This window comes from Heptranchias perlo, chromosome 34 (assembly GCF_035084215.1).
Source record: "Heptranchias perlo isolate sHepPer1 chromosome 34, sHepPer1.hap1, whole genome shotgun sequence".
NCBI lineage: Eukaryota > Metazoa > Chordata > Chondrichthyes > Hexanchiformes > Hexanchidae > Heptranchias > Heptranchias perlo.
The window spans coordinates 5,331,438-5,357,965 of NC_090358.1; the positions used below are offsets into that span (position 1 = coordinate 5,331,438).

General features: G+C 40.9%; 1 protein-coding gene across 2 annotated transcripts in view; it reads left to right on the top strand.

Annotated features, from left to right (window-relative positions):
- Positions 1 to 26,528, top strand: part of iqch (IQ motif containing H) — a 112,896-nt gene that overhangs the window by 28,410 nt on the left and 57,958 nt on the right. For both annotated transcript variants that reach the window (XM_067971340.1, XM_067971341.1), the window contains 7 exons: positions 1,686 to 1,888; positions 6,609 to 7,160; positions 7,805 to 7,871; positions 8,622 to 8,705; positions 12,992 to 13,167; positions 16,550 to 16,822; positions 24,083 to 24,274. In XM_067971340.1, the coding sequence (XP_067827441.1) occupies positions 1,686 to 1,888; positions 6,609 to 7,160; positions 7,805 to 7,871; positions 8,622 to 8,705; positions 12,992 to 13,167; positions 16,550 to 16,822; positions 24,083 to 24,274 (1,547 nt within the window). The remainder of the gene's footprint in view (positions 1 to 1,685; positions 1,889 to 6,608; positions 7,161 to 7,804; positions 7,872 to 8,621; positions 8,706 to 12,991; positions 13,168 to 16,549; positions 16,823 to 24,082; positions 24,275 to 26,528) is intronic.

The window sequence follows — 26,528 nt, forward strand, 5'->3', positions numbered from 1 at the left end:
TAACCTCGTGCCCTTGGCCTACATAGAGGGAAAAAAATGATCCACTCGATTGCTTTCCAGTGACTCCTGCTGGAATGTGTGTGCTTGCGTGTGTGTGTGCGTGCATTCAATGAGTACACTTTTGGGCTCAGTTGTGATGCCCCCTGTAGTCGAATGACCTGCCAGCACTCACTGCCTGTATCAAGAATAACCACATGAGCAAAGTACTGGAGGGCGGCCGGTACCTTTTGAAACCATACCCATCAAGATTCAGCACCTTCGGGAAAAGAGTTAAAAATAAAAATGCTCAATAACTCAAAAAAGGAAATTGTATTGGGAACTAAAATACTGTTGGGAGGGAATGTAAGAATACAGAAGTAAAGACAATTTTTACCGAGCAGCTCACATGATGCAGAATCTTGCAGCATTACATATTATAGAGGATACATTATGAAGAATTGTGGAATATGATTCATGTCCTATAAGTGACTTGACTCCTGAGAACGAAAGTCATGGATGAGTTACGGTCAGTGTCACAAGTAGGATATAAATCATTATCCCATAGGTCTTCGTAACTATTCTGCTTGGACTGTACATTAAAAATTAATTGGGTAGAGAGGTTAAAAAAAGAAGACTGGTTTAATGGTGCACTGTATTCCTTTGAGCATTGGCTTCAGAGTGTCTGGAGGCAGTGTGACCCCTCGTTACTGTATCGTGGGGTATGGATTGGGAATGTTTACACTTTACACTTCAAACAAACGCTCAAAGGAAAAAATGGTTCTAGTAATTAGAATGTGATGTCATGTAATTTTCATGAAGTATCAAAAATACATGATGGAAGTAACGTTATTACAGACGCCTGGTGCAGTTTGGAAGGATGCAATAGCATGAAAGTTTCGTGCTGTGGTTACCTTCACTTCTGTGGGAAGAGCCAACCCTAATCCATATGTTGTGTGCAGGTCATTGTGCAGCAGATGGCACAACTGTGTTGCAATCTGTCTTGTGAAGTGGAGCCTTCAAGATAGCTCTCCTCTGACATGTCCAGATACAGGTCCTGGGGTAATAACAGGTGTGGCCAAAACATCTCAGGGCTGGGTGCACTGCATTTGTTGGACCCTCATAAACTCCTCTTCCTCATCCACTATTATGTAGTGCATTCAGCACCCCCAAAAGAATAGTCATCCTCACCTCTTTGTAAATTGCAAAAATAATGAAGCAAATTATTAGTGGGGGAAAACCCCCCAAAAATGGAAAAATGGAGCACTCCCCAGCAAAACCAACTAATGTTTGGAGCTAAATGTAGCAAAGGGAACATTAAAACAAAAAAGCCTTCCAAAAACCTACCCTTCTCCCTTCAAGAGGCATACTTCAGCTAGTGAGCTCTCAGAGCTCATGTGTCCAGATTTTATAGGTAATGCTCACACTACCATAAAATTTGGAAACCATGATGGCATTTAAATATTTAAATGATAGCACGGCCCCATTATTTGGACCCAAATCATGCCTCTTGAAATCGGATACTTAGCAAATTGGAATGAGGCCACACCAGCTATTTTACAACCTCAGACGGCTGCCTGCAAGGGCCCCACCTGTGGCACAGGGCCTCAGAAAATTTACCATGGTATCATTTAGCTTAAAATCATTGCTTGTCAGCACGATATCTAACGTGACTCTTCTAAAATTAGACTGCTGTTACTGATTTTCAGGTACTTACCCCAGAAAAGCTTATTGTATAATCGTAAGTGAGTCATACTCTGACCCAAAATATCTGGAAAAGAAGCCAGTCCCAAGGCTACCAGTAAGGATGGGCACTGCTACTCCCGGACCTTCGTTCATATCCAAGTCGTCCGGTGCAACTCAGCGCCTACTTGCTAAAGACGTGGTGCCATATCCGTTTCATCAGCCACAGGTATGGAGACAATGTGTATTGTAAAACAGGGCACACAGTATTTTTGCAAGGAACTTCTTCAACATGAAAAGTCATTTAATGGCAGGCATTGTTGTGCTCCCCAATGGACTAGTGGTAAAGGAAACGCCCGGGGTTGGTAGCATCCCAAAAATGATGGGGGAATGACTAACAGCCCCGTTCCCACCATCGCTGTGGCTGCCACAATCTTCCCTGGGCCTACCACTGGGCAGTGGATCACCAATCTGAGTGCAACGGTAAGCTAATTTAAAATGACTAATTGGGGTCCTTCGGCCCCATATGGCCCCGTTTGCCATTTTAGGAGAGAGGAGCCCAGCAGGTAAGTTTGTGAATAGGAGTGCTCCTCCGGACCCCACAAAACCAGCATGGGCCGCTGCTGCTCCATGTCCCGCCCTCCTGAAATGGGCCCCCACGAACCTGATCTTCTCCCGGCCCGGAGGCCAGCTGAAATCCGCTCGGGATGAAAATCTACCCCCAGCATCATACTAAGCCATACAAACCAAAACCTGCCAGGTTCAATTCCCTGTCTTTGCAGAGTTAGTTGATCACGACCAGAAAGCTACAGTTGGCTTCAACGCCCCTTGGGCTGGGGAGGGAAAATCAGCCAGGATTCCTGTTGCTGATTGCTGACAAGTGACCCCCGCCCTTCTGAAAATGGGGACATTGGGTGAGCACTGGATTGGGGTTAGTTGGCAGTATCCTAGCTGGAGTCAATGCCTTCAGGAGGGGAAGGGAGGCTTCTCTAAAGAAAAATAGCTTCCTGACAATAAATGTTTGGTTCACATATGACAACGGCCATTTAGGCAGGGTAGTAGATGGCTGCCGGCATCTGTGGAATCCTACTTAGCTAGAATCACCATCTTCAAGAGGAAAAAAAATTTGCCCCTCAAACCATGCACAGATTAGCAATGCAGAGGGAGCTATGTCTTGGATCGGAACTGTTCCACAGATTGCCCTAGGAGTCTTTGGACACTGTCAGTGATTGAAACTTAAGGAAATGCATTCTATTTATCAAGCACCAATATCTTTCCTCTTGGTGAATCAAAATGCACAGAGAAGCAGAAGTATGGGACTGTGACATAAAGATTGTCAAATGATGGCAAGGTAAAGTACATCAGTCGTTTTTTGTAGCAGTTCTGGTCATTGCATTGGTAACTTCTGGCCTCTGTCCCTCTTGCTTTGGCTCCATGTTAGGCAAGTGACAGTTGGAATATAAGAAAACTATGAGCAGGAAAAGGCTTATCGGCCCGTCAAGCCTGCTGCATCCAGAATTCATGAATGATTATTGATTATTCTTTAATGGATTTCTTCCCTTTCCTCTCCACATCACTGTTGATACCCTACTTTAACGAACACTAAATTCCTTCCCCTACCCCCTCTCAAAAAGTCATGCAGTACTTTCATACCCCTGTAAACTTCAATTCTAATTCTCATCAGATATCCATCCAGCTTCTTTTCAAAGTCAACTACCTTGTCTGGGAGTTATTAAACTAATGATGATTGGGAAGATTAAGAAATGGGAATAGAAGGTAGCATTGTAGTCATTCCATATAAAATAATACCCCGGTGACAACCTCTGACACATGCAGTAGTAATACAACTGAAGAGTTTTGATGGCAATGCAACCACGAGTGCAAAGTTCAGTCATGAGAATCCTGAGACTGCATTGCAGTCTGTATCACATATTCCCAGGCAGCTGTTGCTTCATATCAAATATTGCAGTCTTCTGCTCCTTTTGCATTGGGTCATCTTCCATAGCAGATATTACCTTTTATCATTCAGATTGTTCTCTTCCATTTATGACTCTTAAGTTTACCCTTTAAAGCGCTTGCCTTCTATGGCCGCCATTTTTGCCAACACCTTGAGAAGGTGAATCAAGCAGCACGATATAAGTAAGATCAGACATGTATTGTGACATGGTCCAATTAGGTGAGAGACTGTCATATCTGCGAGATAGAAAGAAAGATCGAGGTATTCTTTGTGATGTGTTACAAGGAAAATCTCTCTTCTTTTGCCACAAGACACTGCCAATGATAGGAACTATATAGTATTATTTAGACCTGATATGTGTCATACTACAATGATGTCAGTAATGTTGTGGAAGAGCAGCATTGTTTGGATGGAAGACGGGTGTGGGGACTGCACCTCAGGTCATTTACTAAGTTGCCTCCTATTCATTGGGGCTTTTTTCATAGGAAATATATCATCACATTAACTGGTAAATTGCTGTCTAATGGGTTTAATGGGTTTTTCCTAGTGCTTTACATGGTATACAGTGATGTTTAAAAATTAATTACTAATTGATGCAGTTGATGTTCCAGTTTCCTGCTTCCTAGCTTACAGTAATCCAAGAACAAAGTAGAAAATCACCTAAACGTTATTTAAACAATAAGAAATGTAATTATACAAAGACCTCCCTTTTTTCTATCTTGTTGCATTATAGAATCTAGCTCAAAAGTTCTAAAACTGAACCCAACATTAAACTTTAGGCACAATGAACAAGAATTGAGCACTTGATTTAAAACCCTTGGTCAGACTCAATATCGGTATTTTAATTTACTGTATGCTTTGTGCTGTGAAGAAAGTTTACTGTAAATCAATAAGTAGGAAAGGTTTACAAGAAATATATCAGTGGTGGGATGATGCGGTGGGTGATTGGAAGCAAATTAAGAAGCCATGATCTCTGAATGCTGCATGTTTAGAAAGTACTTTCAAGTTATTTAACTCAAACTTTGCAATCTCATGTTGTGTGTGATTCCAAAAATATCAACGATCTAAAATAATGGGAAGGTAGAAAGCTAATAGGTTATCAGCTATGGCTTCTGACTCCCCATTTTTGTGTGGTTAAATTTTTGTTGTACCATGGATGCTCCTGAAAATCCACATGCCTTGGTTCCATTCTCAGCTGCATCACTGAGGGGAAGTGTCACTGGAGGCCAGGTGTACCCCTGCAAAGGGGGGATGGTCTATCGGAGGTAGAGTTATCATTCAGCCACTGCAACATCCTTCCTGGTGGCCACTTTCAGAGCATTATTAGCAGTGGGTTGGGACAATGTCACCTTTTGGCTTTGGTATCTGGAGTGGGGGCACCCAATTGGGGAACATGAAGAAAATAACCAAAAAAGGAGTGTTACTGTCACAAAATGGAAAACTGAAATGTGCTTCAAAATCAATAGAGGATGCACAGTGCTGTGCTGGAGAGCAGTGAGAAGTAGTTTCATACAAACAACTCCCCGCATAGTTCTTCATATGAGACATTAAACTAAGCCTACCAGTTCCAGTAGTTCAGGTGAACATTAAAGATCCCATAGGACTATCTAAAGAAGAGCAGAAAGTTCTCTCAGCACCACCAAAATGAAGTAGCTTAATTAGTTGTTCACCTCATTGCGTTTGTGGGACATTGCTGTGGGCAAAATGGCTGCCACGTTCACTTACATAACAGCAACAGTAATTCCTTATGTGTGAAGCACTCTAACTTTTCAAAGAGACACGATAAAGTGCTACATAAAACATGGGAATTTCCTGTTTATCAGTAAATGGGGAATTTCATCCTCACTGGCCCCTGGTGTCAGCATGAAGCACTTTGAGGCAGTTACATCATGAATTGAATGCAGAGTAAAGCTCACTCCAGTCCACCCCGTTGAAGATGCCTGCTGCATCAGTGGCTAGCCAACCTGATAAGACTCTCAGTTTGATATTAATTTATGCCTAATTGTGGGCAGTTTAGTGATTTATTTTCTATGAATTGTGTTAACACTGCAAAAATCCATAACATCGGAACAGGAGTAGGCCATTCAGCCCCTCGAGCCTGTTCAGTTAGATCATGACTGATGTTAAATGCATCTACCCGTTGCGTCCAACAGAGAGCTGGCTATCACGTGGTTAGTCTGGACAATATCATAACCCACTCCAATAATGAGACCCTCTGGTCTCATTGCCTCTGTCTTCCTCCCCCACCCCCTTATTCTTTCCCAGTTTCCATATGTGACTGGCAAGGGACACTCTGGCCTGCAGGTATGATCTTTCCACTAGTACTGCTGCTTGGCCAAGCTGATGGCAATGATGGGTGGTGGTGGTGGGGGGGGGGGGGTTGGAATATGCCTAACTAGTGCAATGATAGCAAATATTTACAGCAGATCCTCTGTTATCCACTATAATTACGGGGACCCCTTTGGTGTTTAATAGAAATTAGCGGATAATTGACAATTCACAAACTTTGGTCTTATATGTGATACACCAATACCTTAGGCATGGGAAGGTGGGCGCATACAATACAAATAACAAAAGGAACATTATGCAGTTGTGTTCACCAAGAAAAGATGAAGCAAATAATAATAGAAACAGCGGGCTGTGTAACGATGCAACATTTCAACGGTGGTTTTGTCCCGTGAAAATTCTGATGGATAATCAGGAAGGCAGATAATTGGAGTGGGGCTTATGGAGATTCCACTGAACATTGCTTATATGGCACAACAATTGTCAACTACAAAGTTAATTACATATCATTTTTAACTGCTTTGGTTTATTGTAAGTGCGTGTGTGTGTGTGAACATATTTGATTGATCAATGGAAAACTTTTTTTTAAATTAAATCAATTGCTTGCTAAGGGTTTACAGTATATGTTAATGCAATAGTTTATTTTGACAATTCGTCCATAAGTGAGTTGAAACCTGGAAATTAATGTATCATTTTATTCTTGCAGCAGTTTCAAGTGGTGCCAATTCATCGGCCCCAGGAATTTCAACAAGCTTACTACGTTGTTATTTTTGAGGGCAAGATAGATTACATGGCTCCAGACTTCCTGGCTTTCAAACAACATTACCAGATATCCTGGGGACACATCCTTTCCTTCTTGGAATATCTTGAGAAGAAGCTAAGAGAATATGCCGTGCCAGTCGCCATTATAGAAGGCCAGAAGGCGGCAGAGCTTTCAGTTGTCTTTGAGCTTAATTCACGGCCCACATGGGAGCAACTGCTTCCTGCATTGAGAAACAAAGACTTGGTGGAAGAGATCATCAAGCGTCCAGGCCAGCAGTACAAGGGGCCAGATGGCATCGAGATGGCAGCCACAAAAATCCAAGCTATCTGGAGGCAGTACCAAGGCAGGACCAAGTACCTCATATCTCTTCGCCAGAAGTGGGCAGCAGGTGTTATTGCCATCTCCTGGCTCATGCATGCTCAAATGGCGCGGGTGAAGAAGACCCTAAAGCAGTCACGTCAGAGACACCTGGAGAATTTTCGCAGCAGGGCCAAGGTGTGTGGAGCTGCCAGCTGTTCCGCCAGCCCTCACTCTCCAAATATCTCCGCCTGAGCGCTCCTGTAAAGCTGTTCCCACATTGCCTTTCCCTGCACTTGTCTGAGAATCATATTTCATCCATCATCAGAGATGCAGCCGTTGAGGCTGCAAAGTCTGTCACTGATTTTTTTTTTGCCTGAAAGAATGGCTCTGCCTTTTCACCACTTTTACACTGAACATTTACACTGTCAGAAAAATCAATTAAAAAAGTTTCCTACCTGCACTCAATATGTGGCAATCTGAATTTGTTTGAAAAGCTCCCTCTCAAACTACAGCACACTCAGTACTTTATCGTACTGTATTTACTTTTTGCAGACAAGTGTGTTAATTAATGCTTACTTCACTTATGTTTAGTTTCTTTTTAATTCATATTCCATTAATTAAGCAAAGCACACTCCACAATCTCTCTGCTTGGAATACTACTAGTGCATCATGTAGCGCTAATTAAATTAATTGGGGAAGATGTTTTAAGTATGTAATTAAATCAATTAATATAATTTATGCCTGGCTTGGTCTGACTGACTAAAGTGGAGCAGCTGAAGTTTAACTTGATGAATCTATTACAGCTTCTGTCACTGATCAATGCTCTTCTTGATTCCTAGCATCTGGCAGCCAACTGGAATCGCATCAAGGCCTCCAGGAGAACTATTATCCACATCCCATCATTAGGTATTGCACTTTTTTTTTGCCTGCAGATTCATCCACAACCTCTATTACCCACCACATTACAGGTCCTTGATTGAGTTCAGGAAGCCCCCTTGTTTTGTTTCAAATTGGTCTCGGTAGGAAGATGTTCTTCAGATGATGAGAGTAATAACACAAGCCCTTGCTCAAAACAGCATTTAATTTCAGGATTAAGCAAATAAAGTCATTACACAGGCCCTATTCGGATGAGAGGTGATTTGCTGTAATTCACTTTCATTTGTATGAAATGGAAGCTGAAAGGCTGTGCTGAAATAGCAGATAATGTTTTCTATCTATCTTTAATGATATGAGAATTCGGGCTCTTGCTTGTTGTCGTGTTAAATCAATAAGTGGGGAAGCTTGCTATATGTTGGGTTTAATCAAATGTGCAGTCAGAATGATAAGCTACATTGTCTGGAATTATTTAGTTCTAATTACTGTCAGATGGGAAGCTTTATTTGCACTTAAGGCGAGGGGGTTCTGGTGCTGACAAAAGGAATGCTGTGCCATGCTAAATAATTAAGAAGCTGAATGGTGGGCTCTGTGCTTAAATAATCTGCAGCTTTGAGTAAATTAGCACAAGCCCAGCAAATTAATTACTTTTTATTAATTGTGAATTTAGAGAGTAAACTGGCTTGTAGCAATGAAGGGAACAAGACAGAGGAAGAAAAACGTTTAGATTCAACAAACATTCATTACCTATTTTTATGGGGTCTCTTGGTTTGTGTTTCCTAGGGCATACCCAGTCGTTGAGATCTTCTGTACCCAATATAGATACTCAGCAGAACCTACAGATGGGAAGGTTATGTGACATCAGGGGTGAGTGCTGTCATTGCCCAGCGTTTGTAAAGATAGTTTTGACTAATTACTGTTACGCTCAAGGACAAGGTAACTTTATGACTGTGACTTCCCCACTCCCTGGGCCTGCCCACTACTAACCAGTGGTGCTGTCTGTACTTTAATATGCTTTATTAATGTCACAGCAAAGAGAAATATAAACTGTGTAAAGCTCAACTTTCCCAAGAGATGAACAAATGCTGGAAATCAGAAATAAATAGAGTAACAGTAGGAAACAGACAGCAGACCCATCATCATCTGAGGTTAAAAACATATATATACAAATGTATGTGTATGCAGTTGTATGGTATTTCACAGATACTGTGATTAAGTAAAAGTCTATTGTAAATTGTTCTGTAATTCTAATGCTGGTCCATATGGAAAATTGGCAGAAGGTCAAGACTGCAGAGAAATGTTCTTAATGGACCTGGGCTCTATAAGCTGTGTTTCTGAATTGATATGTGCCTTATCATTCAAGGATATTTACTCCGTTGTGGCTGTGCACACTTGCAGCTATGATGATGATGATGATGATTTCTGTGAGATTAGACTATTTAATACCACACATTGTAAATGTAAAATCATAATTTTAGACATTGAAATACAATATTGTGATGATGGTTCAACATAGAACTAAGTGTCAGCCTTGGCTCAGTGGTAGCACTCTCATCTCTGAGTCAGAAGTGGTCGCTCCAGAGATTTGAACACATAATCTAGGCTGGCACTTCAGTACTGAGGGACTGCTGCACAGTTGAAGGTGCAGTCTTTTGGATGAGACATCCGAGGCCCTGTCAGCCCTCTCAGCTGGACGTAAAAGATCCCAACGTACCAGTTATCCCTGGTGTCCTGGCCAACATTTATCATTCAACCAACACCTAAAACAGATGATCTGGTCTTTATTTTATTGCTGTTTGTGGGATCTTGCTGTGCGCAAATTGACTGCCATGTTTCCTATATTACAACAGTGACCACTTCTAAAGTACTTCATTGGCTATAAAGCACATTGGGATGTCCGGATGTCATGAAAGGGACTATATAATATCAAGTTATCTTTCCCTTTTTTTTCCTTCTTCCCTTCCCTTCTGTCCGAGTAAGTACCTTACAGTGTGGGCTCTTTGTATTATTTAAAATTAAATTTTAACATACCTCCAGTATGTTCTAAATGCTGTATGCACTGTCTCCTTAAAGATTGCAAGTATTTTCATTCATATTTTCTCTTTTTTTTCTTTATAAAGGTCTCTTTTTTTTCTCTGTCTCCTTCTGTCTTTTGTGCACTCCACACCATTCTCTGGCACAGAAGGGAGACAGGCAACCTGTGCATAGACCTCTGCCAATATAACTGGACACAAGGAGGTGTCTGGGAATGGGTTTGGGTGACTCAGCTATCTAATATGCCCCAGCCTTCCCCAACAACTTCCCTTGACAACCCAAGGGGAAACCATAGCCAGAATGTCCTCAGTTAAACCCCTGGACTGATCGTCACCAGGCAGAGGTCAGGTGCCATGATTGGCCCTGACCCTGGATGAGAAAGTGGAAAAGCTATCCAAGATCTCTATCTTGATTGCTTTTTTTTTCCAAAAAATATACTTTATTCATAAAATTTGTAGCAAAAACATACAATACATTTGTCATATCACATTCCAATCGTACACAATACAGATTATACAATTTGCAGGTTAATTCAAGTACAGTTCAATGAACACATTGTGCATAATTACAGTTCATGACACTCTGGGGTGTTTCATTGCATTATACTCAATACAGATTATTGATTTCAGATTCATTACAGGTGCATTACAGGTACATTACAGCAATTTGAATTTTACATTCTGCCCGGGTATCTTGATTGCTGACCAGTGACACCTGCTGGAAAATATGCATGTGGGTGTTGGGTGAGAACAGGATCAGATTGGGCTTGCATGCGATGCTCACTGTTTAGGTTCACGTGGAGAAAGTCCATTTAATTTTCCTTAAGAATTAAAAATATGTACTCCATCACGTGAGGCTGATGGCCTCTGTATTTCTATGTGCTGACCAGAAACACATTAAAAGTAGCCTGTACTTTGCCATTTCACAGCACTTAATAAATACATTCAGTTAAAATCACCAAATCACTGCTGCAATGTCTTGAAAAGCAATAGAGAATTTGGCCCATGATTTTTAAATTTCTTTATGATTTACTTTTCACAATAATGATTTAGAATGTAAAATTGTTGAAGTTATAAAAGGAAGAAAAATTCTCATTCCATAGCACTTATGTGAAAATGATTTTGCCTTCAAAACAGCCACGATACACAAATTGATTCTCTGGTTCAAAATTCAGTCCTTTTCATGATGTGCCAACTGTAGTGACCTGCATTAACTATGCAAAAGCACCAAAACAGCAGATTTTTTTTTAAAGTATAGTTGTGCTTTGGATGCAGTTCCTTGGAATTAAATTACTTTTTAAAAAAATATATACTTTCCATTTGAAGTTTCTCATTTTCAGAAAAATACACAATCACATGAATAACAATGAGATTAGTGCTTGTGGTAACAATAAGGAGGGTGTAATGTGAGGAGGGAATCGCAACAGAGTGATGGATCAGAAATACCTGAATTGGATGAATAAAGTCCCTGCAAGAGATTAACCTGTCACATACAATGAAGAGGCTGAAGAAGCCAAATTGACCACTAGAATGAGGCTCATTCGAAGTCCTACCTGCTGTGCTCGACAGGGGGACATAAGAATCACCCCCGTCTCCTGCCGGCAAAATTTCCCAAGGCACAGCAGGACCAACTGTGAGGGAAAGCAATTATTTCAATCACATTTACCAAGTTTTGTTAGGGTCCAGCAAATGATTAGCCTAATGTTCTAAATGTCTTGTCTGATGTTAAGTGAAGTGGCTGTTTGTTGGGAAAAATTGCACATAATTTATTTATTAAAAATTACTTGTGGTATAATCATAGGCAGCGATGGTATATCCCGTTATAATAAATGGAACTGACTGCTGCCCTAATTAAATGTTAGTTCAGTAGCTAATAACCTGTTGCTCTAATGATAAGTATTTGGAGGCCCACAGATTTAGGGTTTTAAGTTTCTAGGTTATGGAATTTACTTCAAAGAATTTGTGAGGAAAAAGGCAAGTCTTAATACATATGTACAATCCTTTGTGGCGGTGCACACAGGGAATCAAGACCAAGTGTAGACTTCAAGTGAAGCAGGATTAGAGGGTTGTGGATTACTGGAGCAGGACACACAAATGTAATTCAGTCCTCATTTTAATGGTCTGTTATTTTTATGTTTTCATTATGAATTTTTATGTTCATATTTATAATGGAAATTGCTTATGTAAACTTGTCACAATGTAATTACACCTTCCTGCAAGTGATGGTGCTGCAGTGACTGCTGGTAGGATGGTATAATTACAGTGTAATTAGTTTTCATTAGAAATGTGGACTTAAGAACTTATTATGGGAGAAGTTAACAGATAATGTGTGCCAAGATGTAAGAATACAGACAGACGTGTGTGTGTGTGTGTGTGTGCGCGCGTGCATGTATGCCCGTGTGTGCGTGCGTGTATGCACCAACAATGTCCAAACTTTTGTTTTCATGGGCCGCTTAGTTGTACACTATGAAGCCTTTCGTGCCATAAGTAAAGTTTAAATGAATGTTCCTGTTAACTTGCGTAGATAGCCAGCAGATTTGTTGTTCTAATTTATGATTCCGTCCACCGTGAGTCAACGCCACTAAGAAAAGCCCTTTCCAAGCTGCTAAGCCCAGAAATTTCAAATAGTACAAACTAGCAAATAAAAGTAAAAGTGGAAATAGAACTGAGTTGCCTGGACTTCATGGGCTAGGTTGCCAGAGCTCAGAGGCCAGATACTGTCCATGAGCTACAGGTTGGACAAAGCCAGTGTTTGAGTGTAGAGGGCTGGCCACACCTTGTGTTGGGAGGTGGTTGCCATTTCACATTGTTCCACTTATTCATTGATGTCCAATTTTGGAGAAGCAAAATCACATTCAGAATATGTTGTGGCCTTTGAGAGTGGAATTTATTTTACCTTTTTTATCCTACAAAGAGAAATTGGCCCTAAACATCTGTGGGGGCTCTGCCAGAACTCCACTTGGAGACCGGTGGAACCCAGCATGAAACAGCGGGGACCCTGTTGTACACTTATAAAAGAACTTTTTACAGTTGGCAGAAAATAGTTTTTTGTTTGCACTGCGACAAGTAGTTTGTTTTACAAAGAAAACAGTCCGTGGCTGATATTTTTTTTCTCCCCAGATGACAATGTAGATGTTATCTATGTTTGCCCCCTTTGGATGGGTGAGGATGTGACCCAATACTACATGAAACTACTTGGGCTGCAAGAAGCCGTCAAATCAGGGATACCCGAGAAGGTGGTCGACATGAAAGATCGTCTAAAAGTCATTACCCCCGAGGCAGCTGGCCATTTTCCTGTAAGTTTCTCCACTAACTTCATAAAGCTTGATAAGTGGGGGGAAAAGACTGGACTAGTAATCAAGGTTAATCGCTGCATTCATGTACATGCTGACAAAATTATTTTTTTTTCCTGATTTTTATTTTTCTTGAAGATACTTCCCGTTCCTCTTCCTTTTGGTCACTGCACAATAAACATAATTCCCAAGAGGATGTTCTGCTGTCAGGGTACTACCAATGGTGCTCTGTAACAATCTGCTAGAGCCCAGTAATTCTCCTGCATCCCTCGGAGGAAGAAAGTGCCTCCTTGCAGTAGTATTGCTGGGATCTGCAACCCACATCCCACCACTTTTGGACATCAAGAGGATCAATTCACTGCACAATCCTGTGTAAATTTGTAAACTAAAAAAGGGCTGCAGACATCTCACACGTATATATGTGTATGTTTGTATGATTCCTCTTGTCTGCATCCTTGGTGTATTGAGGATAGTACAAGAATTTCTATTTTTTTTAACAGGAAAATGGTCTGTAAAATGATACAGGAAGGAAAATAAATTAGTCACCTACAGAGAGTAGAAAAATACAGGAAAACAATCAAGGACATAGAGAGGAAAATACATAGTCTGCATAGACTGATCTAGGAACACTGCAGTTATAAATATTATGATTTGTGGCTATAATTGGAAATGTTTCTGCATACCAACCAAAAATAATTCTGAGAACATTTAGTTTCCTCTGTACTTGGGTGTGTTGACAATTGTGTGTAATACAGGAAAAAGTAATGAGAAATGGGAGACTGGGCAGTGCAAAATTTGGATAAGGTCTAACATTCTTGGAGGCTAAGTTCAAATCCAGCGCAAGAAGCAGGGATGAAAGTCTTCTCTTCCCATTGACTGCAAATGACCTGTGTGAATTGGGTTTGGAAAGTCTCGACCCAGTTTCAAGTGGGATGGGTCCAAAGTACAAAACAGCCTCTTGTTTGCCAATAATTGGTGATTTGTGCTAGATAAGGAGGGAATGACTAGAGGGCATCAGTACAAAGTACAGAAACATAAGAGTTAGGTTAGATTCCAGGAAGTGTTCCCTCCCACAGAGTCATCAATCTCTGGAATGGATTGCTAGAACTTGCAATAAGTGGATTTACTACAGGTCTTCAAAAGGGAGCTGGACGAGTTCCCTAGAGTAGAAGGCATCTTGAGTTATAGAAGGTAGGTGAGGGTTAACTGTAACTGGTGATATCAGTTACAGCTGTCTCCTGGAGCTTGCTTGATTGCTTCGGGGGCTGGAGAGGATTTTCCCACAGTTTTTTCCAAAATTGGCCTAAGTTTCCCCCCTCCGATTTTTGCCTCTCTCAGAAGATTGCATGACATGGAGAAGGTTGGTGCATGCAGACTGTACCATAATCGGAAGACGTAGGCTGGATGGACCAAGTTAGTCTTTTCCTATGTTTTTCGTATGTTTGTACCAATTGATTTGAAATTTGGCAATCTCATGAGGGATACTAATGTTGGGAAATTGAACACTTTCCCATTTCAGGGACTGTGTAGAGGGTGCTGCTCTGAGGTTGGGGCATATGTTGGAATGGACCTGGTCTCTGCATCTCACCATGCTCCAAGTATGCTGACACCAGGTGGGGCAAAGGGGAAAGTCTTCCATACTCCAGCCCTTAAGAACCCTCACCTTGATGAGCACAACATTCACAAAGTGAAGGTTAAATGTGCTCAGAAAATACATAAAACAATGTTAGTCTGTACAGGAAAGATCTCATCTCAAGGTCACAGTGAAGATGTTCTTTGTGGGGAAAAATATAGGATTATAAAAATACAGAACTTAAGGGAAAAAACAAGCAATTTGTTACAGATACAAAATGAGAACAGCTGTAAAATATACATTGGATTGACAGTTACAATATTTTTTTTTAATTTTAAGGAACGGAACCTGTATTTTTGTGTATTAAATAGAGTATAAGTCCCATGCAGGTGATTTTTGACAGTGGGATCATGCTTAGCTGTGTGACCCCTATCAGAAATCCTCACAGAGGTCAATGGCCCATAATATGACAGGCTGCGGCAGAGCTTCCCATTTCCCTAGTGGCTTGTTGTGATACTCGCCTTGCCTTTGATAATATAAGATTGTCCTAGCACAAATACAGGCCTGCCCCTTTAACCCTTTAACTGCTATACCATAACAGCTGTACCTTCCCTGCATTTTTAGCATGAGGATTTATTGCTATGTTAAAATTGTACAGAATTCTGAACAGATTAGATTAATTTATGATTGTATTTTTATTTCCCATTTAGGCCTAGTGGGTAAAGACACTGCCTGCTGTGGTACTAAATCATACCGACCCGAGGGTCCCTGGTTCAAGCCGCTTTCTTTGCTGAGTTTGCTGATTTTAGCTGATGTAGCAGTTGGTAGCCCATCAGCGCCTTGCCCCAAATGGTGATTCTTTACGTGTGGTCCTAGACAATGAGTGTTAACAAGCTATTGAGCCATAGAAGGAATCACAACCAAGCCTCATTCAGTACTTACCCAAACTCTTTGCAACATGGATTACTGGTTAGCGATCAGGAGTGGGAACACTGGCTGATTTTTTTTTTTCCCACTTCTTCCCTAGCCCAGGCATGCTGAGGCCAGTTCTAATATGTCAAATGCCGCTTGGCTAAGATCAGCTAATGCAAATTGGGAACTTAAGCTGAGACTTTCTGGTCTGGATGGTTCAGTGCTAGACTTGATAGTACCTTTACCCACAGAGCCATCGGAGGAGCAGATATTTTTTAAAACAAATATTTTGCATGAGTTCCACTGCAGAAAATATTTGTTATAATTATTGAACAACTTTAAATCCCATTTAAAAGGTTTTCCTCTAGTGCAAGAAAATTCATTGAGAAGATTAATGAATGGCACAGCATGTACTGTGAGAAGGAATTTGTTACAGACTGGTAACCTGTAGGATTGTTTGTGTGTTTTTTAATGTCACTGCAACTCGGCTGATGCATTTTTTGTTAGTTATTTGTATTGATTTTCTCCAAGCTTTAGTCTTAAACTGTGCCACAACTGTCTTTTAGATAAATCACTGTTATTGAAGGCTGCCAGCATCTTTTCATGCGACAGAAGGGTAATTCCACGTGGATCAAATAAATACAGATGTGTAGTAATTAGTTGAATTCCCAAGGAACCCATTTACGATGCACTAAAAATGTGAAGGATTATGGAGCTGTTGTGAGTCTCCACACTGGTGGCTTTTATCAATTTAAACTGCTAAACTATAGCTCCGGTCGCAACCTAGTCTACTATTATAGTATTAATATATAGTATGTATTTGTCATGTACAGCATAATAAATTAGGCCTTGGGAGTAGAAAAGGACACAATCTAACAAGAGTAATGTCACTATTCGCAGACCCACCACTTGTGCCTGGCCACTCATCTGAAATACAGTCCCAAGACAATAAAGCGAATAAAAAATCTTATTGAAGGAAAGGCTGCCTACATCGTTGGCGGGCTGCTTCACGAGGATGACTTAGCTGTTGCAGATATGCTAAATGTACCAATTCTGGGCCCAGAGCCGGAAGTGGCCCATCTGTACAGCGCCAAGTCTGGAACCAAAAGAATCTTTGCGAGCGCTTGTGTGCCAGTGCCACCTGGGGAATATGATATTTACAACCTTCAGCAGGTATGTCATAATTATATGCGTACAGTGTAGTAAAGTGTGTTCCTTTCCATTGTCAAACTGTTTTTTGATTGCAATTGTTCTTAGTTACAACAGATTGTCATGTTGGTATAATGTGTTGTATGCATGGTTCATTATATATAGTACAAAGATATAGGGTGAACTAGTGTGCTTACAATACAGCCCTGGTTCTGATGAGTGATAATGCTTTATCTGGCTCTGGCTGCCTGCACACAATGATGACTGTTGGATCATTATAGTTTTCTGGACTTCCAGGAATAGGTGGGTTGGTGCTGGTCCTTCTCTTCTGTGCCAGGGATATTGGGAATGTTGATGATCTGCTGGCTAGCCATCAGCAGTAGACCAATGAGAACCAGATTTTGGAGAATTTCTCTTGGTTCTGCCTCAGCAGGTACATTATCTTTTCACACTCGGCTACTCCTCAAAGGGCCTTGAATCACATTTACTAGGTGATCTTTTTTCCGTTAACAATGTGTTACTTTCTGAATGAGTTTGTTTGATTTATCTCTTTACATTTCCTGCAAAGATCTTGCGCGTTTGTAACCTGCACAATTTTGAGTCAGATCGTGGAAATTATAGGGGAGATTTTCCGCCTCAGCACTCCTGGCAGAGAACCCTGCTCAACTGAAGCACAAATCGGGAAATTGCACACTCCCGATCCCTGGATAGAAAATCACGGGCTGGGAGTGCACAATTTCCCAATATGGATTCATAGCAGGTACCATTCACAGCATTCCCAAAGTGAAAAAGTTCCCCTTATTTTCCTTCAGCTTGTACTTTGTGTCTCATGGTTTCCTATATTACAACAGTGACTATACTTCAAAAGTACTTCCTTGGCTGAAATGCACTTTGGGATGTCCTGAGGTTGTGAAAGGCGCTATATGAATGCAAATTCGTTCTTATTGATGCTGCAACTTTCATCTGCTTGCCCGTAGCTCTTTGTCACAAACTGAGTTCAAATCAAGATTCACTACATTGCCTCTTATTCTAACTCTATTGTTTTCCCAATACCTCAAAGCTGTGGAATTCCTTATCATCTTTAGTCTTTCCTTCCTCCTACAATCTACAGGCTTTTAAAACCCAAGCTCGACATCACCAAACTGCTACTTTTTGATTCACCTTATTTGCCTTCTGGAAACCTGCTGGATGATGTGGCACAAACAATTTTTGTTTATAATAGGAATCAAAGCTTTTATTAATAATTTATAAATACAAAATAAACGGCCTGGCGACAGACTGTTGTTTAGGGAGGAGGTTTTGAAGGTTGTAGAAAATGTTCAAAAGCTCAAGCTGTTCAAGGATGTACTGAACTGAAAACATCTTGTACATTTTGTGTGCCTGTAATCCGCACCTGACTGTCTATCTGTGTTCTAATGTATAGACAAAACATTTTTAGCGATCCTATCTAGGCCTTTATGGGGGTTGGAAATGAATGGAAACAAAAGCAACTATTGCAACCTGCAAACTATGTGTTCCACTTGTGAACCATGCTTCTGTAACTTGTAATAAAGTTTCACGTTCTTAAAAAGTCTTGCGTTAGAAAAAGCATTTACATTTATTTAATTTTATTCTCCCCTTCGATTTAATTGATGATCACAATCAGCATTTCGTACAGATTGGTGCATGATGCCTTATGCAGAGTGCCAGTTTGAATAGTTTTTCTTGTAACAGAAGTTAGATACCCCCACCATCCATCCATACAGATCTGGCCCATTGCGATACTGAGCCATATAGCTATTCACCTATGCACCTGAACCCTAACTCTTGCTGGTATACATTTCTAATTCACGAGGTGCTCTCTGATACCTCGCCCAAGTGGCTAGTCTTCATGTGTAAGCTTACACAGTATTGTCGGCTGACTATTCAATCGTGGGGACATTGCAGTCGATCCTGATCCTGCCATCATGCACAGGCACACTTACCAGGAGGAATCAATGTATGGCAATCAGGGTCAGAAATCCTGGATGGGTCTTTCACCGTCCGCATAGAAAGTCTCTGATTTTGGTTGTGCCACAACCGTGAAAGCCGAAGAACTTTGCTCCCGGAAGTTGGGGTGGGGGTGGAGTAAGGGAAAATTTGTAAGCGAGCCACAGCCTGGACTTCTCCTCTGTTTCCTAGCACTTGGCTCAACCGTGATATCAGTAGAGGCCTGAGAATAGGTTTGCTGCCCAATGGAGAAGATTAAAAGAAAATGAGGAATTACCTATAGGCAACATTACAGAATTACCATTAACCATGTAGGATACTGCTCCAATGGTTTGGTTGCTAAGGGAAGTGTGTAATAGATAAGAGCATTCCCAGTTTGATTCCTGGTCTGACTGAATAACTGCTAAGCCATTGAAGTAGCTTATCTTGTTTGATTTCTGTTACAAGAAAACCGATTTGGAATGGCGCTTTGCTTTGAGTCCCATCATCATGTATTAATTTTTTTCTCTCTCGTGTAGTATCATGATATTAAGAATAATGTGTTTTATTTGAAAGATAAGCAGTTTAATTTTCCCAAGTACTGTGAGCTTCCCTAATCTCCTGGTAAGCAAAGCCATCAGCCGGTGCAGTATGGAATCACAACAACAACTTGCATATATATCACGCCTTTAAAGTAGTAAAACTTCCCAAGGCACGTCACTGGAGCATTATCAAAAAAGATTTGACACCAAGCCCCACGTGGAGGTATTAGGACAGGTGAAATAGGTTTTAAGGAATGTCTTTAAGGAGGATAGAGAGGCAGAGAGGTTTAGGAATGGAATTCTAGAGCTTAGGACCTGGGCAGCGTTGAAAATCAGGGATGCGCAAGAGGCCAGAATTGAAGGAGCACAGAGATCTCGAAGGGTTGTGGGGCTGGAGGAGATTAGGAAGGAGTGAGGCCATGGAGGGATTGGAAAACAAGGATGAGAATTTTAAAATCGAGGCGTTGCCGGACCTGGAGCCAATATTGGTCAACGAGCCCAGTGCTGATGGGTGAATGGGACTTGAAGCAAAAACCAATAGATCCTAGATTTGATTTCTGGCCTATGCTGAGTTTGCTGGTCCCAGCTGATGCAGCAGTTGGGGTGCTACAGTTGGCATGAGAGGGGAACATCAACCAGAGTTCCCACTCCTGATTACAATCCAGTGACTGTCATGCCAGTAACTATGCGTGTGTGCGGATGTTGGATGAGGACAAGATCAGGCGGTGATGGCTCTTGTGGTTGCATAACCTGCCAATACTCATTATCGAGGTTCACTCACAAATAAAGACCAATGGGCAAGACACTGTAGCATGACCAGCTATTGTGGAACTGTACCAATGTCTTCAGGGAAGGAATTGCCAAGGAAATAAGAACTGAAAATGCTGGAGGTGAACAGCAGGTCAGTCAGCATCTGGAAGAAAAAGGTTAATGTTTTGGATGGGACCCTTTATCAAGACCTGACCGAACCTCTGTGTATTTCCTGTATTGTCTAGTTTTTTTTAATATTTTCAGCATTCAAGTATTTTGTTTTATCTCTCGAGTATGTGGTGTAAATTAGGTCACAAAGAAAGAGGATCCTTTTTATGATGAGTAATCACAGCAATAGGCTTGCTTGTCCAGTTTCAAGCATATTGGCCAGTATTTAGACACTCAATCTACAGCATAAATCTTTATTTTGTGTGTTTAAGCACGTTTTGATTGCAGAGATTGGTCAATATGTCCCTGAAGCTACAAATTCTTGAACACAGAAAAGCGAAGATAAACGAACACAATTCTACATTTACCATGGTATTTTTTTTTTAAATTTTAACTGGATTTCCCCCAGAGTACAGATATCAAATTGGCCTCACTACTTTTATGTTTAAATGTGACAAATAGCTTCTCCCAAACTATATAACCAAAAGGGTTTATTTGGGAAATTTCAAAATATTCACACATGTACTAGACCACCAAGATCCATTAGAAAAGGTAATTTGTTTCTTCAACGAACCAAGAACAACTTGGGGAAAAGATATCTATATTATAAATGTGCTACTCCGTGGAACTCCCTGGACATACAGACGAAAAAGATCTTGTAAATACTCACTTTTAAATCTCAACTGAGAAAAATGCAGCATTTCTACTCTTGGTGCTTAAAGTAAAACATTATTAACTCAGTTACTAGATGTATTGTAAAGTGTCTGAGTGCATTAGCTGTCTTTGTTAGTGTGCCGTCTTGCTATTCTGTAGATCAAAGTAGATATGAAAAATATCTGCACTTATTTTTTTTAAAACGCCTTTATCGTGAACCAGGTGGTCTTCTGTGATATTGTTCACAGGCGAAGGAAAAATTATCTCTCTCCCTTTGTTCCATTAGCTGTTAATCTGCTTGTCACCCACTTGAATTCTTTCAATCTTACTATCTTTTTTTATTTCTTTCATTCTTTCTCTCTCACTCATTCTGTCTCCATCTGTTTCCTCTCTCTGTATACCTCACACACTTCCTCTTGTTGTCATCTCTGTACCTGTGTTTATCGACAACTCTCTTTCTCTTTGTGCCTTTCCTTGTCTGTCTCTTCTATTCAGTGTGTCTTTACCCAAAGAGTGGTAACAATGTGGAACTCACTACCACAAGGAGTAGTTGAGGCGAATAGCATTGATGCATTTAAGGGGAAGCTAGATACGCACATGATAGAGAAAGGAATAGAAGGTTATGCTGATAAGGTTAGATTAAGAGGGGAGGGAGGAGATTCGTATGGGGCCTAAATGCCGGTATAGACCAGTTGGGCCAAATGGCCTGATTCTGTGCTGTAATTTCTATGTAATATGTTACTCTCGGTATGCATCTCACACTTCCTGCCTTTCTCACTTTTGTATGTCTTCCTTTCTGTTATGTCTGTATGCCTCTTAAAAGCCTTCTCTCCCTTTGTCTATATGATGAGCCCATTTTCTAATAAAATCATAGAATGTTCCAGTACCAGCTATTTTGCCCCATCAAGTCTGTGCTGCTATTTTTCTCCACATCAGCCACTTTTGTAATCTCAGTCCCCTGCTCGCTCCCATATCTTTTAATGTTCCTCTTTTTCAAGCAACTATCTAATTCCCTTTTAGAAGAATTTATGGACTCTGCTTCAATGAGTTTGTGGCAGAGGATTCCACATTCTAACCACATTTTGTGTAAAGGATGTTTTTTCTAACATCCCATTTAATTCTTTTTGTGATCATTTTAAATTTGCTCCCATCTTAAAATCACTATGGTCTCATTGACCAATAGGAACTAACTATTTGCCCTACCATAGTCCTTAATGATCTTATAGACCATCAGGTCACTCCTCAACTTTCTCATCCTGAGTGGTGGGGAAAAAAACCCTAAGTTTGCTTGTCTGTCTATTTCCGTAACCTCTTATCCCTGGTAACACCCTAGTGAATCCATGCTGCATCTTTTCCATTTTTAAAAAATGTTTCACACTCTCTCCTTTTCTTCTCACTTATCACCAAGACCTGTAGGCAGAATTGGAATTGTAAAGCCACAGAAATGATCTAAACTCAAGTGTGTAGTCTCTCTCTATCCTCCTGCACATCTGTTTCCTTTCCTCTTTCACTTCTGTTTCTCTCTCTCTTCCTTCACTTCTTTCCACTCTCTCCTTCTTCACTTCTGTTTCTGTATCTCCCCATCCACCAGTTTTGTCTCTCACTCTCCCTCCTCCATTTCTGTAACTCCTTCCCTGTCAATCTTACTTATTTTTCTCTCCAACTCTCTGTTCATTCACTTCTTTTTCTCTTTCGCTTTCCCCCTGTCCCTTCACCTCTTGTAGCGTTGGTAGTGCCACATAGGAAGACTAGCAGCATGAGGAGCACTCCAAGTGGCTAAAGGAGTCTTGTGAGCAGGAGGGAGCACAGTATTGCCACTGATGCAGCATAGACCGAGAGTGGCCCAAAGTGTTGGAACCATAGAGTGTGAGAGACTATGGTCTCGGGAGCTCAAAGAAGGGAAGAAAGCGGGTTAGTTGAGTACTTGGAACAGTCAGAAGTGTGCCAGGGAATCACAAGCACAGGAAACATCATATAAAGAAAAGTGTGTGTTCCTTTCTGCACATGTTAGAGCTCCAGCAGTGTGGTGGCTTCTGATAATTATAGTCTTCACATTGAAACAAAGCTCCTGGGCATGTGCATGTTGTTTATTTACATCGGGCCTCCAAATATAGGGAGTCAATTGGTTAGGGTAGTGAGGAGGGAGGGGGAATTATGAACTGTGAAATGGGAGATGGTGTACTCAGAGTCCAGCAGACTGTATAAAGCTGTTTCTGCAAGTTGGGGAGGGACAAAGTTGTTGGTGCAAACTTTGTGGGTAAGCTGGTGACCTTTTTCTAAAGTGTTGATTTTTAAAAAAAAATCTTTTGTTATGTTATAAATTTTATTTCCAGGAACTTATAGGATGAGTGTGTAACTATTATGACAGCTGTATGCCACAGAAATGATTTAGTGAAATATAATTATTCCTTTTTGGTGCCTTAATCAATAAGAATCGATATTACAGAGATGATTGTGGAATCTGATTGTCCCTGATTACATGATTTTGGGATGTGATTGGTTCCTGGTTCTGAGATCTAATTGGTTGAAGGAACAATAGTCCCTGAGATTGGTCTGGGCAAAGTTTAGAGATGTAATTGGTTGAAAGTAGTGATTTCTGGTTCTGGGTTTAGATTTGTTGAAGGGAAGCTAAATCACAGAGACACATTCACACAAACACATTTAATAACCTGAATGTTATGTCCATCGAAGTGAGGGCTGTTGGTGCTGGTGAACGGAACTGTTTCCGATTTCAGACACCTATTGTATGAATCGAAAATTCCCAGCTTAGGTATAGCATGGTTAGATATCGAGTAAAACTTCTTGTACTCTTCCTCAATCCCAATCTCAGAATAGCACCCCGATGTGACATTTCTTCATTAGCAATGTTCTGGCAGCAAGTTCCATCATGCTCCTCAGCCGTAGAATGGAGAAAGAGTTAGAAAGAAATTAAAGTCCTTAGAGTGGATGTTGGAATTAATTTTACTTAATCAAACACAAAAGGTTGATCACAACTCAAACTCACGAGTTATCCAATCTGCCTTGCTTGTGTAGATATCCATCGTGTTTGACTTATATCACATGTTGTAGTTATTATTCTATTCTGTTTCTGTCCAATGAAGTAAAGGTGGTTCAATATTCATCATAAATATAAATGGTCAGCATGCCTCTCATAAAAGTGTTTAGAATCTTCCTGCGAATAACTTAATGTGTACTTTATACTGTTAAAATTCTATTTGTGCAGCTGCATGAAGTCTTTATTTCTCTTATCCTCGAAAACCTGGAAATTAGGCGTTGGCTCTTCAAAGTGGACACTGAATTTGGTGGGAGAGGTACTGCGTATTTTGATGTCTCGCACCTGAAGTGTTATAAGCAGATTCTAAAGGAATTTATGGAAATTGGTTCTATAACATGGCTGAAGAAGAAATGGATTCAGGTATGTACACTGTGATTTAAATGTTTGATTTTGGGGGAAGCAGGGAAATTGTTACTGGGCAATAGTGGAGAATGGAATATACACCCCCTTTTACAGCCAGTAACAGTATCCATTTGTTTTGCAAAGGTTACTGCAATAAATGTATGTCCCCATACATTACTGACTTTAATTAAGTACCTCAACCCAAAGCTCAAAGGAGAACCCATTCTGTTTTAATGAGGCATCGCCCTTTGTCTATCCTTTTACTGTAGCACATGGGTGGAATGGTTGCACTAGCAATTAATAACCAATCTGGAATGTTTTGCAGTTATCATAGTGTTGTGGTGGAATCGGAGCAGCACAGAAGGAGGTCTTTTGGCCCGTTGAGTCTGTGCTAGAGCAATCCAAAACTAGTCCCATTGTCCTGCTCTTTCCTCGTGGTCCTGTATCATCCTTGTTTCAATTATTTATCCACTTTTCCCTTAAAAGATGCCATGGTCTCTACCTCAACTACTTCCTGTGGCAAAGCATTTCGCTCCCAACACCTCTCTGCGTAAAGAAACTTCTCCTGACCCGTCTTATCACAATTTGAAATTGATGACCCGTTGTCACTGAATCCCAAGAGGAACAAGAGGAAATAGTTCCTCTCTCTTCACCCTATTGAAACTATTGAAACCTTCGCAACCTTCTCCATTCTGAGCAACGTCCATTAACCCGAATCCTTTGTTTCCTGTGTCAACCAAATTTCTATCCATGCTGTTAAATTTCCTCAAAGCATACTCCTGAATTTTTGTCACCAGCCACCTGAAAATCATTATAAGAACATAAGAACATAAGAAATTGGAGCAGGAGTAGGCCAATCGGCCCCTCGAGCCTGCTCCGCCATTCAATAAGATCATGGCTGATCTGATCCCAACCACAAATCTAAAGAACACAAGAAGTCGGAGCAGGACCCGGCCACATAGCCCCTGGGCCCTCTCCGCCACCCACAGGGCATTGACCGATCCGAACTCAGCTTCATGTCCAATTTCCTGCCCGCTCCCCATAACCCCTAATTCCCTTTACTTCTAGGAAACTGTCTATTTCTGTTTTAAATTTATTCACATCTCCTGCATTCCCTTTATTTATCCAATCCATTGCTTCTTCAACAAACACCAACTAGGTTTGTCAAACATGACTTGCCTTTAACAAATCTGTGCTCGCTCTCCTTGATTAACCCACGCATTTCTAAGTGTTTATTAATTTGATCTCAATTTATAGATTTTTAAGAAGAGATGTTAAGTGCCTCCACCTGCCGTACGTGGGGTGGCCATGGCTTGAAAATAGTGTTAAGTCACTTACCGTCCCATTTACACTGATGCTCCAGATGCTGCCATCTTGGGTAGGGTCCTGAGAAGTGTAGAAATGCTTCTCCTGGGCCCACAAAATATCTCCAGCCCGTGAGAGGCCCCCACCCCCAGGGCTTTACACAGTCAGCCGGTTTTGATTAGGAGCCAGCCAATTTCCTGCCCTCCCCAACCAGCAAGCTGCCTCAAAGTGCCGGTTTGGCGCAGACAACGTGCAAATGGGGCCCGGGCCTCAAAACAGCTTCGGCCTTCTGGCGGAAACAAGAAGCAAGCAGCGGGTGCCCGTTGTGCACCTAAAATTAAAATCATCCCCTTAGAGTATGCCTGCAACTAATATTAGAATTACTGGTCTATAGTTACTCAGTTTATCCGTCTTCCTCCTTCTTGAACACAAGTGTTACACTGGTTACCTTCCAATCTCCAGCAAATTTTGCACATCTGAATAGGATGAAAAATTTTGGTCATGTCTTATTTCCTTCAACAACGTTGGGTGCATGTCATCAGGACTTGGCATTTTAGTTTATTGATCATTTGAAAAAAATATATATTTTCAAAGCTGCGCTAGCTGCTATTATCATTTCCCTTCTTTCCAGATGTTTCTCAAGGTCGGTCAGCTTTTATTTTGGTGCTGCATATCTGGTGCCAGTTCTTTTTTTTTAAATTACATAATAACTGCATCTAACATTTAGCCCTGGCTCACATTAGAACTTGCTGTTCAACTACATGTTTTTCCAGATGACAAAGTCATCGCCTATTATGCTTTCTTTTTGAAGCAGGTACTGTCCTCTACTGGGAGGACTTCATTCCACTATCATTGGTCTCTGTGTAATTTTTAGAGTTCTTCCATGGCTTCTAAGAAAGGCACTTGTCCTGCTGGAACTCATGTAGGTTGATTGTTACCTTTTTAGAAGCAAAGACTTAACTTTCAT